The 12,191-nt window shown below is 44.9% G+C and overlaps 1 protein-coding gene across 4 annotated transcripts in view; it reads right to left on the minus strand.

Moving 5' to 3' along the window:
• Eif2b3 (eukaryotic translation initiation factor 2B subunit gamma) overlaps positions 1 to 12,191 on the minus strand; it is a 65,881-nt gene that overhangs the window by 6,183 nt on the left and 47,507 nt on the right. For all 4 annotated transcript variants that reach the window (XM_021633419.2, XM_060379757.1, XM_021633420.2 and 1 more), the window contains 2 exons: positions 11,281 to 11,358; positions 9,417 to 9,565 (listed from right to left, as the gene is read on the minus strand). In XM_021633419.2, coding sequence (XP_021489094.1) covers positions 9,417 to 9,565; positions 11,281 to 11,358 — 227 coding nt within the window. The remainder of the gene's footprint in view (positions 1 to 9,416; positions 9,566 to 11,280; positions 11,359 to 12,191) is intronic.

Genomic DNA, 12,191 nt, shown 5'->3' on the forward strand with positions numbered 1-12,191 from the left:
CTGTATAAACCTGGAGACCTGAGTTCAATTCCCAGAACCAATGTGAAAGTGAAAGGGAAGAGCTGGTTCCAGAAAGTTGTCCTCTGACATTTATGTGCCATAATATATGTCCCCACCCCAACCCTACCCTTGTCACACACACACACACACACACACACACACACACACACACGCATACTAATAAAAAAAATCAACATAAAAGAACATCTTTTATCTTGGCCTTTAGCAATCTTTTTTAGTAGGTCCAGGATGAGAACCTTATGTATTTAAATAGAGAACAACCTTTTAGGTGATTTTCTGAATACCATTTTTATCTAATGCAGTAAAAATAGCACTCACATTTTACAGACAAAATAACAGATTTAGAGAATTTAAACCATTTATCCCAAACCATGTAATTGGTAAACAACATTTTTAAATCCAGTTCTGTTTTGATACTACCCACATTGTCTCCCCCGCCCCAAGACAGGGCTTCATTTTGTAACAGTCCTGGGCTGTCCTGGAAGTCATTTTGAAGACCAGGCTGCCTCTGCCTCCCAGGGGCTGGGATTAGAGGCTTGGGCCATGCCCAGAGGTATATTACTAAAGCTGCCTTATTCATAGGAGATTAAACTTTCAATGAGAATGGCCACACCCATAAGGACTTTCTGATGCCACAGACAAGGTGTTGGCAGGATTCAGCTACAGAGCATCCAGTTCCTGGCACAACCCAGAAGCCTAGGGATGCAACCCATCTACTGAAGGTGATGGGACTTTGACGTGTCGCCAACATTCAGAACAGTCTACAGACAAATCGTCGTGAGCACGAAAGGGCACACAAAGCACAAGGTGCCGTGTCGGCATGCAGAGAGTGTGCTTCAGACCAGAGTCAAATAGGAAACAGGTTATCTATGCTATCTCCATTCCTAGGGAGGTTAGAGCCTATTCTAGAAGGCTGAAGCATCGTGGGTGGTACGAATGGGACAAGTATTAGCTTGCTTTTTGGCAGTCTCAGGATTCATACTGTGGGTGTTCCACAAGGTACAATCCAGAACTTTGCAACTTGTCCAAATTGCAACACATAACAGTCAGTGGTTACGATAGTTCCAGCTCCTTGGGGAAAATTTCCCTTTAGAATGTAATAAGGAAGGTATAGAATGCCTTATATTCATGTGCTCTAGAGACAGAACAGATCTTCACTTAGCTAAAGCAAAGTCCGATGTCTGAAGGTAGTATCAATGTATACTTCCCGTCAGTGGTTAAGATCCTAAAAGCATGCTCTGAAGCCAGGCAAAAGGTGGAAAAACAGTGGTAGACAGTCAGCAGGCAAACAACAGCCAGTGGGCAGTCAGTCAATGGGCAGACAAGAAACAGCCAATGGGATGCAAGAAACTGTGGATGAGGATTCCTGGAAAGAAGCCGTGTCTGCAAACGCTGACTGATCAGAACCTCAGTGATGTGAACAGTTTGGAATGTTGTAGGTCCAGAGCCCAATTACAGGTTATTCTGGGCTATCTTCAGTTCTTGCCCACCACTGTGTTGAGTCTAACATCCTGTGACCAACAGATAAAAACCTTCGGAAGGCATTAACCTAACAAGCCTGAGCTTCCAGTGAAGGGCGAAGGACGGTGTCGGGCAGCATGTAAGGCAGAGCAGAGTTCTCCAAGTCTTGCTGTAGCCTGCCTACCCCATGTAGCCATTAACATATTGGGAAAGTGTTTTGATTCATGCCTTTCTTTGTTCTGTTACTATAGAACGTTCACAAAATTGTAACCTTACTGGAACATGTTTATTTGGGGAGACCTAGGTCTACGTTCCCGGGCCAGGGCCGCTCCTATTTGGCTCCAGAATAAGCCCCATCCTATTCCTTTGAGGTGAGGGCTGTTTCTTTCGTTGACAAAGACATAATTAAAGACCACTAACCAGCTCCGCTGGAGTCTGGACATGGGTGGGAACAGTAACTGGAGGGGAGCAGCTGGGATGCCTGAGGTCTGATTTCCTAGGAAACCCAGAGCCGGCTTTTCCTTTTGTTTAGTGGTTCTACACAGGGTCTTCAGGAGCTTCCTTTATTGATCCCCTACCTTGCTTATATGTAACATGTTGTAAGATACAGATGATCACTGTAGACTGCCGACATGACCGAGAGAGCAGGTCGACTGAGAGACGCCAGAAGCTTCCGCTCAGGGGCTCTATGAAGACTCCGAGGTCAACACTGGGTATTAAGCTTTTTTCTGACCATTTGTCTCACTGTCCTCACTTTCATTAGAGTTCTCACAATTGCCTTTAACCCCAGCACTGGGGAGGCAAAGGAAGACAGATCTCTTGCAAGTTCAAGGCCAGCTAGGACTACATAGTGAAACTTTCTTAAAACAAAGAAAAATCTATGAAACAAAACAATCCCCCAAAGCACCAAGGGCTGGAGTGTGCCCCAGTGCAGAGAGTATGTCTTGGGGTCACCCTAGTACTGTAACACACATATATTTATAAGCGTATTTTATATATCAGAATACATTATATATTTTATATATCTTTGGTATTGGAGCTTGAAACCAGGGCCTAATGAATTTTTTCTTTCTTTTCCTTTTTTTTTTTGCTGGCCTCAAACTCACAGATCTGCCTGCTTTTGCCTCACAACTGTTGAGATTAAGACATACAATAGCTTACCTGGCTTTTTCTTTCTATTCCTTAAATTACTTATTTTTATTTTATGCACATTGGTGTTGTAACTGCATGTATGTCTGTGTGAGGGTGTCAGATCCTCTGGAACTGAAGTTACAGACAGCTGTGAGCTGCCATGTGGGTGCTGGGATTTGAACCTAGATCTTCTGGAAGAAAGCCAGTACTTTTAACTACTGAGCCATCTCTAGCCCTGTTTCTTCTTCTTATAATTTTTGTTTTTTTGAGACAGGGTTTCTCTGTTTAGCCTTGGCTGTCCTGGACTCAATATGTAGACCAGGCTGGCCTTGAACACTCAGAGATCTGCCTGCCTCTGCCGCCCAGAGTGCTGGGATTACAGGTATGTGATAACATACCCACCTATCTGTTTCTTATTTTTTGAGACAGGGGTCTCATACCTGTAGTCCAGGCTGGCCTTGAACTCATGGTGTATCCCAGGCTTACTTTACCCCTTGAGGCAGTCCTCTTGCCTCTGCCTCCTGAATGTTGAGATTATGGCCATGAACTCCCACAAACAGCCTATGACCATTACACATAAGCTGTACCACTGCGTCAGTCCAGAGATGAGGGGTTTTCATTATTTGCTCATGCTAGAGGAGATGGAGAGGTAGGACCATATCAGCCTCTCTTAAGTTGCCAGTTCTCAGCAAGAACTGCAGCTTCCCACTGGGCACCTAAGGAGGAAAGGTGAGTTCCTTGAACCCCAGGGAGGAACTGGCTGGCACCAGTTTCTGCATTCTAGTATGAGCTCTTGGCTTGGCACTGGAGACTCTTCAGTGTTCTCTGAGAAGCCACTCAGTGATGGCTAAGGTTAATGGAGTCTTGGTCCTTACTTCTTGGGCTCACATTTTAAACAAAAATGAAGACTCTGAGAAAGTCTTATGTTTCTCGTATGCACATGTGTGCATGCACAACGTGCACACATCTGTGTGTATGCTTGTGCTCGCTCACAGAAAGCGTACAGGTGAGCGTGCACTTTTGGGGGCTGTGGCTAAGTCAGGTTTCTTCTTCAATTATTCCCCATCTTATTATTACACACTTATTTATTTAGTGTGTGTGTGCCATAGTGTGTGTAGGTCAGAAGAGTTGGCTCTCTGCCTTTACTATGGGTTCTGGGGAGCCAAGTTCAGTTCACCAAACTTGGCAGTAAGCACCTCCATCTGCTGAGCCATCTTACTAGCCCTTCTTATGAAGAAGGGCTTATGAGGCAGGATCTCTATTTGAACCTGGATCTTTACAACTCTGCCAAACAAGCCGGTCAGCAAGCCCCAGGGATCCCTCCTGTTTGCATTTCTCCAGACTGGAATTTTAGGTGTGCTATGCTATGACTAGCTTTTTTACTTTAGAGATGTATCTTATTTTTATTTATGTGTATGTGTGTGTGCACTCACAAGAGCAAGTACCTGAGGAGGGCAGAAGAGGGTGTCATATTCCCTGCAACTGGAGTTACAGGTGCTTGTGAGCTACCTGACACAAATCCTGGATAACAGGCAGGGATCGTATTTGGCGCAGTGTCTTGGACTTGATCCCTGGCATCACATAAAGCAGGTTTGAAGGTGTATGCCTATAATCTCAATCTCTCTCTCATACATACACACACATACACAAACACACAAAAGCAAACATTTTCTTTTTCTTTCTTTCTTTTGGAGACAGAAATTCATATATATCAGACAGAACTTAAGCTCTCGGCTTGGCACTGAGGCACTTGGCCTCAAACTCACAGAGATCCACCTGCATATGCCTCCTGAGTGCTGGGATTAAAGGTGTGCACCATCACACCTGGCCTCATCATTTTTTAGAAGGGCAGCCTTCTTGTCTTTTCTTTCCTTTCTGATGATGGAGACTGAACCAGAAACTTGCACATATTGAGAAATTATTGTACCATTGAGCTTCATGCCCAGCACTGAGAAAAGCCAAGAGGGACTGCTAGTCAAACAAGCCTAAGCTTATTGTACTTCATACACTTAATTTTAAGGAGGTTCACCTTAAACTGAGCATGGTGTCTTATACCTGTAATCTCAGTATGTGGGGGGTGAAGGAAGGAGAATCAGAAGTTCGAGGTCATCTATAGCTAAAAATTGAGTTGTAAGTCAGATTGGGCTATACAGTGGGACACTGTCTATAAACAAACAATAAATGCAATATTAAAGAGTTTGGAATGACCTGAAGAAGGGGACTGGAAGCTGGGCCTAGTAGTATAGGCCCATAATCCCAGCTACTTGGGAGGCTGAAGCAGGAAGATCTCTTTAAAAGACCAAATTTGAGGCCTGCCTGAGCTACAGAACCAGTCAAGGCCAGCGTAAGCAACTTTTCCAGACCCTGTCTTAAAATAAAAAGTAAAAAGAGAAGACAAGGGGCCAGAGAGATGACTCAGAGGGTAAGAGCTCATACTACTATTGCAGAGGATCTAAGTTATGTTTCCAACATCCAAATGGTGGTTCACAACCATGTGTAATTTCAGCTCAAGGGGCTCAGACACTCTCTACTAGACTCTAAGGCCACCTTTGCTATACACATCAGTAAACAACACCAAACCAGGTTAGAGATGGCTCAACAACTAAGGGCATATCTGCTCTTTCAGAGGACTGGAGATTGCTCTGATGCCATTTATCCCAGACTGAGGGCAAAACAGATGTGGCTCAGGGGACTCAAGAGACAGACAACAAGCTAAGCCTTGCCATTCAAGGTTTTTCTGTAAAGATTAATTTATAGTGTGTATATGAGTGCATGTGCACCTGCACACCAGAAGGGGGCATCAGATCCTATCGTAGATAGTTGTAAACCACCATGTGGTTGCTAGGAATTGAACTCAGGACCTCTGGAAGAACAGCCAGTGCTCTTAAATGGCTAAGCCATTTCTCCAACCCTGATACTAATTTTTGACTGACTTTTAAAACAACGATTACATCTTTATTTATTTATCTACTTATTGTTTTGTGTGTGTGTGTGTGTGTGTGTGTGTGTGTAACATTTCTCCAGTTCCTTCCATTTTTCTCCCCTTTGAGTGTTTGTGTGTACATCTGTGCAGAAGAAGTGGGGACATGCTGTGTGGAGGTCAGAGGACAGCATGGATATCAGCCCTTGCCATCTATCTTCTAGACAGGGTCTCCTGTGGTTCTTTGCTGATACCAAGCTGGTCTTATGAGTTTCTGTGAATTTTTTTCTCTGCTTTGAATCTTGCTGAAGGAACACTGGGATTAAGACAGGTACCGGCCGTCATGGCTTCTTTACATGGGTTCTGAGGATCTGAACTTAGGTCCGCAGGCTTGCACAGCAAACATTTTACCTACTGTACCATCTCCTTAGCCCTTGACTGGACTTTTAATTCCTGAACATTAGCTGTCATAGAAAGTAGCAGAAAACAGAAAGACAGGCAGGAACTGTCTCAGGAAAGCTTTGTTATACCTTCCTGAAGGTGGTCCCATTGCATTTCTCAAGCCCTGAGGACTGTGGGCAGGTATCCAACCCATGGCCCACAAGGTCTTTACAGCCCATAACTGCACAAGCACACCTTGAATATGAGAAAGTTCCTTCTACACAAACTTAGGGACTACTTTGGCATTCAGTCCAGACATAACAACAGAAAGGCAAACAAAATTCACATTACCATTTTCAAGTTGATCCTAAGTAATTAAAACTAAGTGACCCCAAAATAATAGGGAGAAGTTCATATGGGGTGTAAAATAGCTGATCTTATCACCAGATGCTAATTTGCAGGACTGGGTAGTCGCTCATGGCCTTCCTGGTCTTAGTCCTGTGTGCTCCAATCACTTTTTTTCCTTTGAGATAGGATTTACCTCCCTTCTAGCTTGGATTGGCTCTGAATACAATGATTCTTCTGCCTCAGCCATCAAAGTGCTGAGATTATACACAAGCATGCACTTGTTCTACTTCTTTTCTTTTTCTTTCTTTCTTTCTTTCTTTCTTTCTTTCTTTCTTTCTTTCTTTCTTTCTTTCTTTCTTTCTTTCTTTCTTTCTTTCTTTCTTTCTCTCTCTCTTTTTTTTTTTTAAACAGGGTCTTACTATATAACCTTAGCTGGCCTGGAAATTGCTATGTAGACCAGGCTAGTCTCAAACTCAGAGACATTCACCTGCCTCACTGTCATGTGGGTGCTAGGATTCAAACTGGGGTCCTCTGAAGAGTAACCAGTGCTCTTAAGTGCCAAGCAATCTCTCTAGCCCCCCTTTCTTTTCTAATGCAGGCTTTGGGGATCAGACTTGGCTCCTCCTACTGGGAAGGGAAGCACTTTACTAAGATTCCCAGCTCAATTAGTCACTCTGTCTGAAATGTAAAATTAACTGTTTTCTCCAGTGTTTTGTTAGGAGGGGGGTGTGGTAGAAAAGGATTATTTGGGGAATTGAATGATTGTTGAACCTGGGATTCAAGGCCAGCTGGCCCCATTTCAAGATAAACAAACACTCAACTGAACTTTCTCCACAAATTCAGGCCAATGGGGTTATCTTGTTTTCCCCTACCTCTCCATCTCATTCTTTGGACACAATGCAGCTCAGGCTGGCTTCTAACTATGAATCCTTTGCCTCTCCAATGCTGAGAATTTACTACTATACTGAGCCAGCCCAGTGATTTGTTTTGGCAATCCAGGTGCGGTGGCACATGCCTTTAGTCCCAACACTCAGGGAGGCAGAGGCAGGTGGATCACTGGGCCAGCCTGGTCTACAAAGGGAGTTCCAGGATAGCTAGGGCTACAAAGAGAAACTCTGTCTTTAATAAAACAAAAAACTGCTTTGCTGGGCATGATGGCATATTATATCTTTGATCCCAGAAGAGACAAAGGCAGGTGGATCTCTGTGAGTTCTGGGCCAGCCTAGTGTAGTGGTGAGTTCTAAGCCAGCCAGGGCTACACACTATGTCTCTTAAGCTTTCTTTTCTCCCCCCTCCAGCAGAAGACAAGGTCTTTCTACATAGACTTGGCTGTCCTGAAATTCACTGTATAGACTGATGGTCTCTGACTCAAAGAGGTCCACCTGCCTCTGCTTCCTAAGTGCTGAGATTAAAGGTGTTACATTACACCTGGAGGCGGTAGAGGTGGCCGCTGTTGCTGATGCTTTCTTTCTCTCTCTCTCTCTTTTTTTGAGACAAGGTCTTGCTATGCATCTTATGCTGGCCTTAAATTTATCATATATAACCCAGGCTAGCCTCAAATTTGAAATCCTCTTGTGCCTGGCATCCTGAAGTCCTGGAATTACAGGAGTGTGTTGGTATGCTGCTGAGGAACAATGCTTTTATTGTTTTTTAAATACAGTTCCTGCAAAGGTTTATTTTTTTGGCTTTTTGAGACTCTATGTGTCTTTATTTGGTTTTTAGAGACATGGCTTCTTTGTGTAACAGTCTGTAGACCAGCCTGGTCTCAAATTCACAGAGATCTGCCTGCCTCGGCCTCCCAAGTGCTGGGATTAAAGGTATACACCACCACACTTGGCTGTAGAGGTTTATCTTTTGTTGTTTTGAGGGATTCCAGGCTGGCTTTGAATCCCTATGTAACTGAAGATGATCCTGAATTCCCAATCCTGCTTCATGCTCAGTTTTTGTGGTGCTAGAATTCAACTCAACGCCTTATGCATATATGCTAGGCAAGCACTCAATCGACTATATCCCTGGTCATCCTGGACTATGTACTTTTAAGTTTTCATTTTTACATATGTGGATGTTTGTGTGTAAGTATGCACACATGTGTTTGGATGCCTGCAGAGACCAGCAAAGGGCATTTGCTCCTCTGAAGGTGGAGTTATGGGCAGTTGTGCACTGCTAGATGTGGAGGCTGGGAACCAAACCTGGGTCCTCTGGAAGGGCAATGAGTGCTCTTAACCACAGAGCCGTCTCGCCAGGCCCCATCTTTAGACTTTAAAAACAGAGTTGGAAGTTTTGAAGATTATGGGGACTGTTCTGTTCTACTTCACTCAGCCTTATTCCCTTGAAACAAGGTCTTTTGCTGAACCCAAAACATTGTCTCAGCTAGGCAGCTGGCTATAGCGTTCCCAGGATCCATCTTCTTCCTAGTGCTGGGGTTAAAGGCACACCTGGGGTTAAAGTCACACCTGGCTCTTAAGTGTGTGCTGAGGGTTCAAACTCAGGCACTCATGCTTGTGTAGCAAGTGTCCTTACCTGCTGAGCCATTTCCCAAGCCCTAGTACTGTGGTCTCTGAGCATGAACTTTGTAGATGACAATGTTGTGTCACTATGTCAAAAGGATGGGTGTGCCTGAGAGTTGAACTATTTCTCAGCTGGGGATGGCACTGTGCCCCTATCATCGTAGGATTTGTGGCTGAAACAGGATGCTCATGGGTAAAAGGCCAGACTATAAGTTCTACACCAGCCTCAGTTAAAGCCAAAACGTATAGAGAAGCTTGCCCTCAAAGCACAATACAGCTTTTATGTCCACTCCTCCTAGGATGCCTCTGCATCAAGGCGGCTCTGGGATACTAACAGGGAAAGTGACGCTCAGGCATTGGCGCTGTGTCACCGTAGCACCGCGAAGGGCTCACAATTGTAGTCATCTTTGTGAAGCATGACCTCAAGGAAGAGAAGGCAGCTTCTCATAGGAGCACTGTGCTCTGTGTGAGGGACGGTGAAAGCAACACTCTAAGAGCAAAACCAAACTCCAAAGGCACCAAGCTTCTTCCTTCCCTTTCCCTTTCTCCCTGACCCCAAAGCATACCCTTCCTGGGCTGGGTGGCTCCATCAAAGCAGCGAGGGGTACCAGAAGCCTTGCCTCAGGAAGGCCCAGAGGGGGACATACCCTTCTTCCACGGTGACAGAGTTCATAAGAAGGCAGTTGGCAACAGTCACTCTGTCTCGTATTACACACGATGAGCCAATGACTGAGCGCTTAATGGATGACTTCTCCCCAACGTGTGTATCTGGCCCAATGAGGCTGTCAGCTCCAACCTGCAAAAAGTAAACAGAAAACCTTGTCCATCCATCTCAACGAAATACAAATCACCCGCATCCTTTAAGTTGGTATCTAATGGGCTCTTTCCATAGAAATAACTTAGGGGGGATGATTAGCAGTATTTCTCAAGACCCAAAGGATCAAACAGCTTTCCCAATACCAGCTCCAACTAACACTGAAGCATAGGTCCTCCTCTGACAAGGAAAAGAAAGTTGAACAAATGAGACGTATGTGCGCACTTACATCTTTGTATACTTAGCCCAGGTTGGCCTCCAACTTCTTATCCTCTAGCCTCGGTCTCCCCAGTAGCTGATTTCAAGTTTAAGCCAGGCATGGTGTCCCACAACTTTAATCTCAGCACTTAGGAGGCTGATCTCTGTGAGTTGAGAGCCAACCTGGTTTACATAGTGAGTTCCAGGACACAGAGGTACATGGTGAGACCCTGGCTCAAGAAACAAAACCAACCAACCAGACAAAAACAAGTTTACACATGTTACATTATCATCAACAGCCTTCAGATGTGCTCCCTTGAATAAACTGCTCAAACTGGAAAGTAAAAAGAGGATGGGATTGGAAGCTCCTATTCTGAGTCCAACAGCACATGGACTCTCGTTTGTAGGGTCAGCACTTGCCCTGGAAGGCTTTGTCCTCTTTTTTTTTTTTTTAATTTATTTATTTTATGTGCATTGGTTTTTAGCCTCTATGTGCGTGTGTCTGTGTGAAGGTGTCAGGTTTTGGAGCTACAGTTGTGAGCTCCCATGTGGTCGCTGGGAATTGAACCCAGGTCCTCCGGAAGAACAGACAGTGCTCTTAACCCCTGAGCCATCTCTCCAACCCTGTCTGTCCTTTTTATTCTGAGGCAGGTCTTACTAGATAGCCTAGGCTGAATTAGAACTTGCAATCCTCCTGTCTCAGACTCCTCCTGCTTCGATCATAGATCTGCAATGCTCTGCTAGGCTTCAGAAAGTCTCTTCCTCTATTTCCTCCTTTCTTGGGGCAGGGACAGGGGCAGGATCTCACTATGTACCCCTGGATGGCTTGGAACTTGCTATGTAGACCAGGCTGGACTTAAACCCACGGAGCTCCATCTGCCTTTGTCTCCTGAGTTCTGGGATTAAGGAATGTGTCACCATGCCTAGCTCTTTCTTCTTTTTATTACTTTTGGAGACAAGATCTTACTATGAAACTGCAAGCTTGGCTTCAACTTGCAATGTATCTCAGGCTGGCTTAGAACTCATGGTCCTCCTGCTTCAGCCTCCTGAATGTCATGGCTGCAGGAGTGTGCCACTACATTTAGCTTCAGAAACTCTTTCTTCATTTTTGTGCGATATTGGAGACTGAACACAGATTCACACATGCTGAGCATGTGCTCTACTAAGCCATCACTCCAGCCCCCTTTCGACTTTTAATTTTGAGGAAAGGTCTTACTCTTTTCCAGGCTAGCAATGCACATGTTTTGTAGCTCAGCCAGGTTTTGAGTTTGTGAGTCATTTCTCTTCCTCCACTATGGGAGTTCTAGGGATTGAACTCAGGTTGCCAGGCTCAGCAGCACCATAGCATCTACTGAGGTATCTTGCCAGCCTAAGGAAGTCTTCTTGAGTGAGACTCCACGAGAACCAAGGTAGAGATGGGATCTCCCTTGGGCTAATGGGGTCTAGGAACCAGTGCCCTCAGGAGGTCCCATCTGTAACCTGCTTATAACAGCACTTACCAGGTGTTTGCTGGCAATCTGGGCTGATGGATGGATCATTGATTCCTCTGGACAAAGAACAGACAGCAATTTGGGTACCTTGAGGAAAGAAGTTTGGTCAGTAAAGATGTGAAAAATGTATAAAAACACTTAAGATAAAGCTCAATGCCCAGTCAGGGATGGGGCTCTCAGTCACAGATGTGTCAGGTAAGAGAGAGAGAGAAGCTGCTATGCTTCTCCAGGGCAGGATTGGGTATTCAACAGCTTCCAAGAGGCCTCACTGCATGCGGCCTAGGTATTCCAACACTTCATGGGAAAGGAGGTCAAACAGGGCATGGGATAATACCAAGAATCCTGCTCACAATCATTCTGGTTTCTTCTGCTTCCTCCTGGACTACTGTGGCCATGTACCATGTGAGGAGAGGCACAATGTAGGAGAAATTCTTACAGTCAGTACTGACCAAGAGAAACAGTCCATGTCTTCCCAAAGAAAATGAGAAGTTTACACTACGCTTGTTAAGGATGAGAAATGAAAGGCAGGTTGAAGGTATAGGGGATTTGGCTATTAAACAACTTGGAAGGAATAGAGTACATATATCTGTGATTCTCCAGCATAGGCAACACTGGTCAGTTTCACAAATCACTGTGTGTGGTACCCATGCTGGCTGAGGAGGCCTTGCCAGCCCTGGTTACTCAGCCTCATCCATACAGTCAGGCCTAGTGGATCTATCTGTTGCACAGGCCTAGCCAGCACAGAGGATGTTTTCCTCAGCCTAAGCTAAGAGACTCTAGTCCTGAGTTAACGTGGGACACACTGTGTTTTCTTATAGCTCTCTGGCTTGGGATTTCCCTGGATTTATAACCAGTCCACACTGAAGGGAGCTTAAGACAGAACACCTGCTATGTTCTGTGGGCAGAAAGTCCCTGAGTCC

The sequence above is a fragment of the Meriones unguiculatus genome, chromosome 3 (assembly GCF_030254825.1).
Source record: "Meriones unguiculatus strain TT.TT164.6M chromosome 3, Bangor_MerUng_6.1, whole genome shotgun sequence".
Taxonomy (NCBI): Eukaryota; Metazoa; Chordata; class Mammalia; order Rodentia; family Muridae; genus Meriones; species Meriones unguiculatus.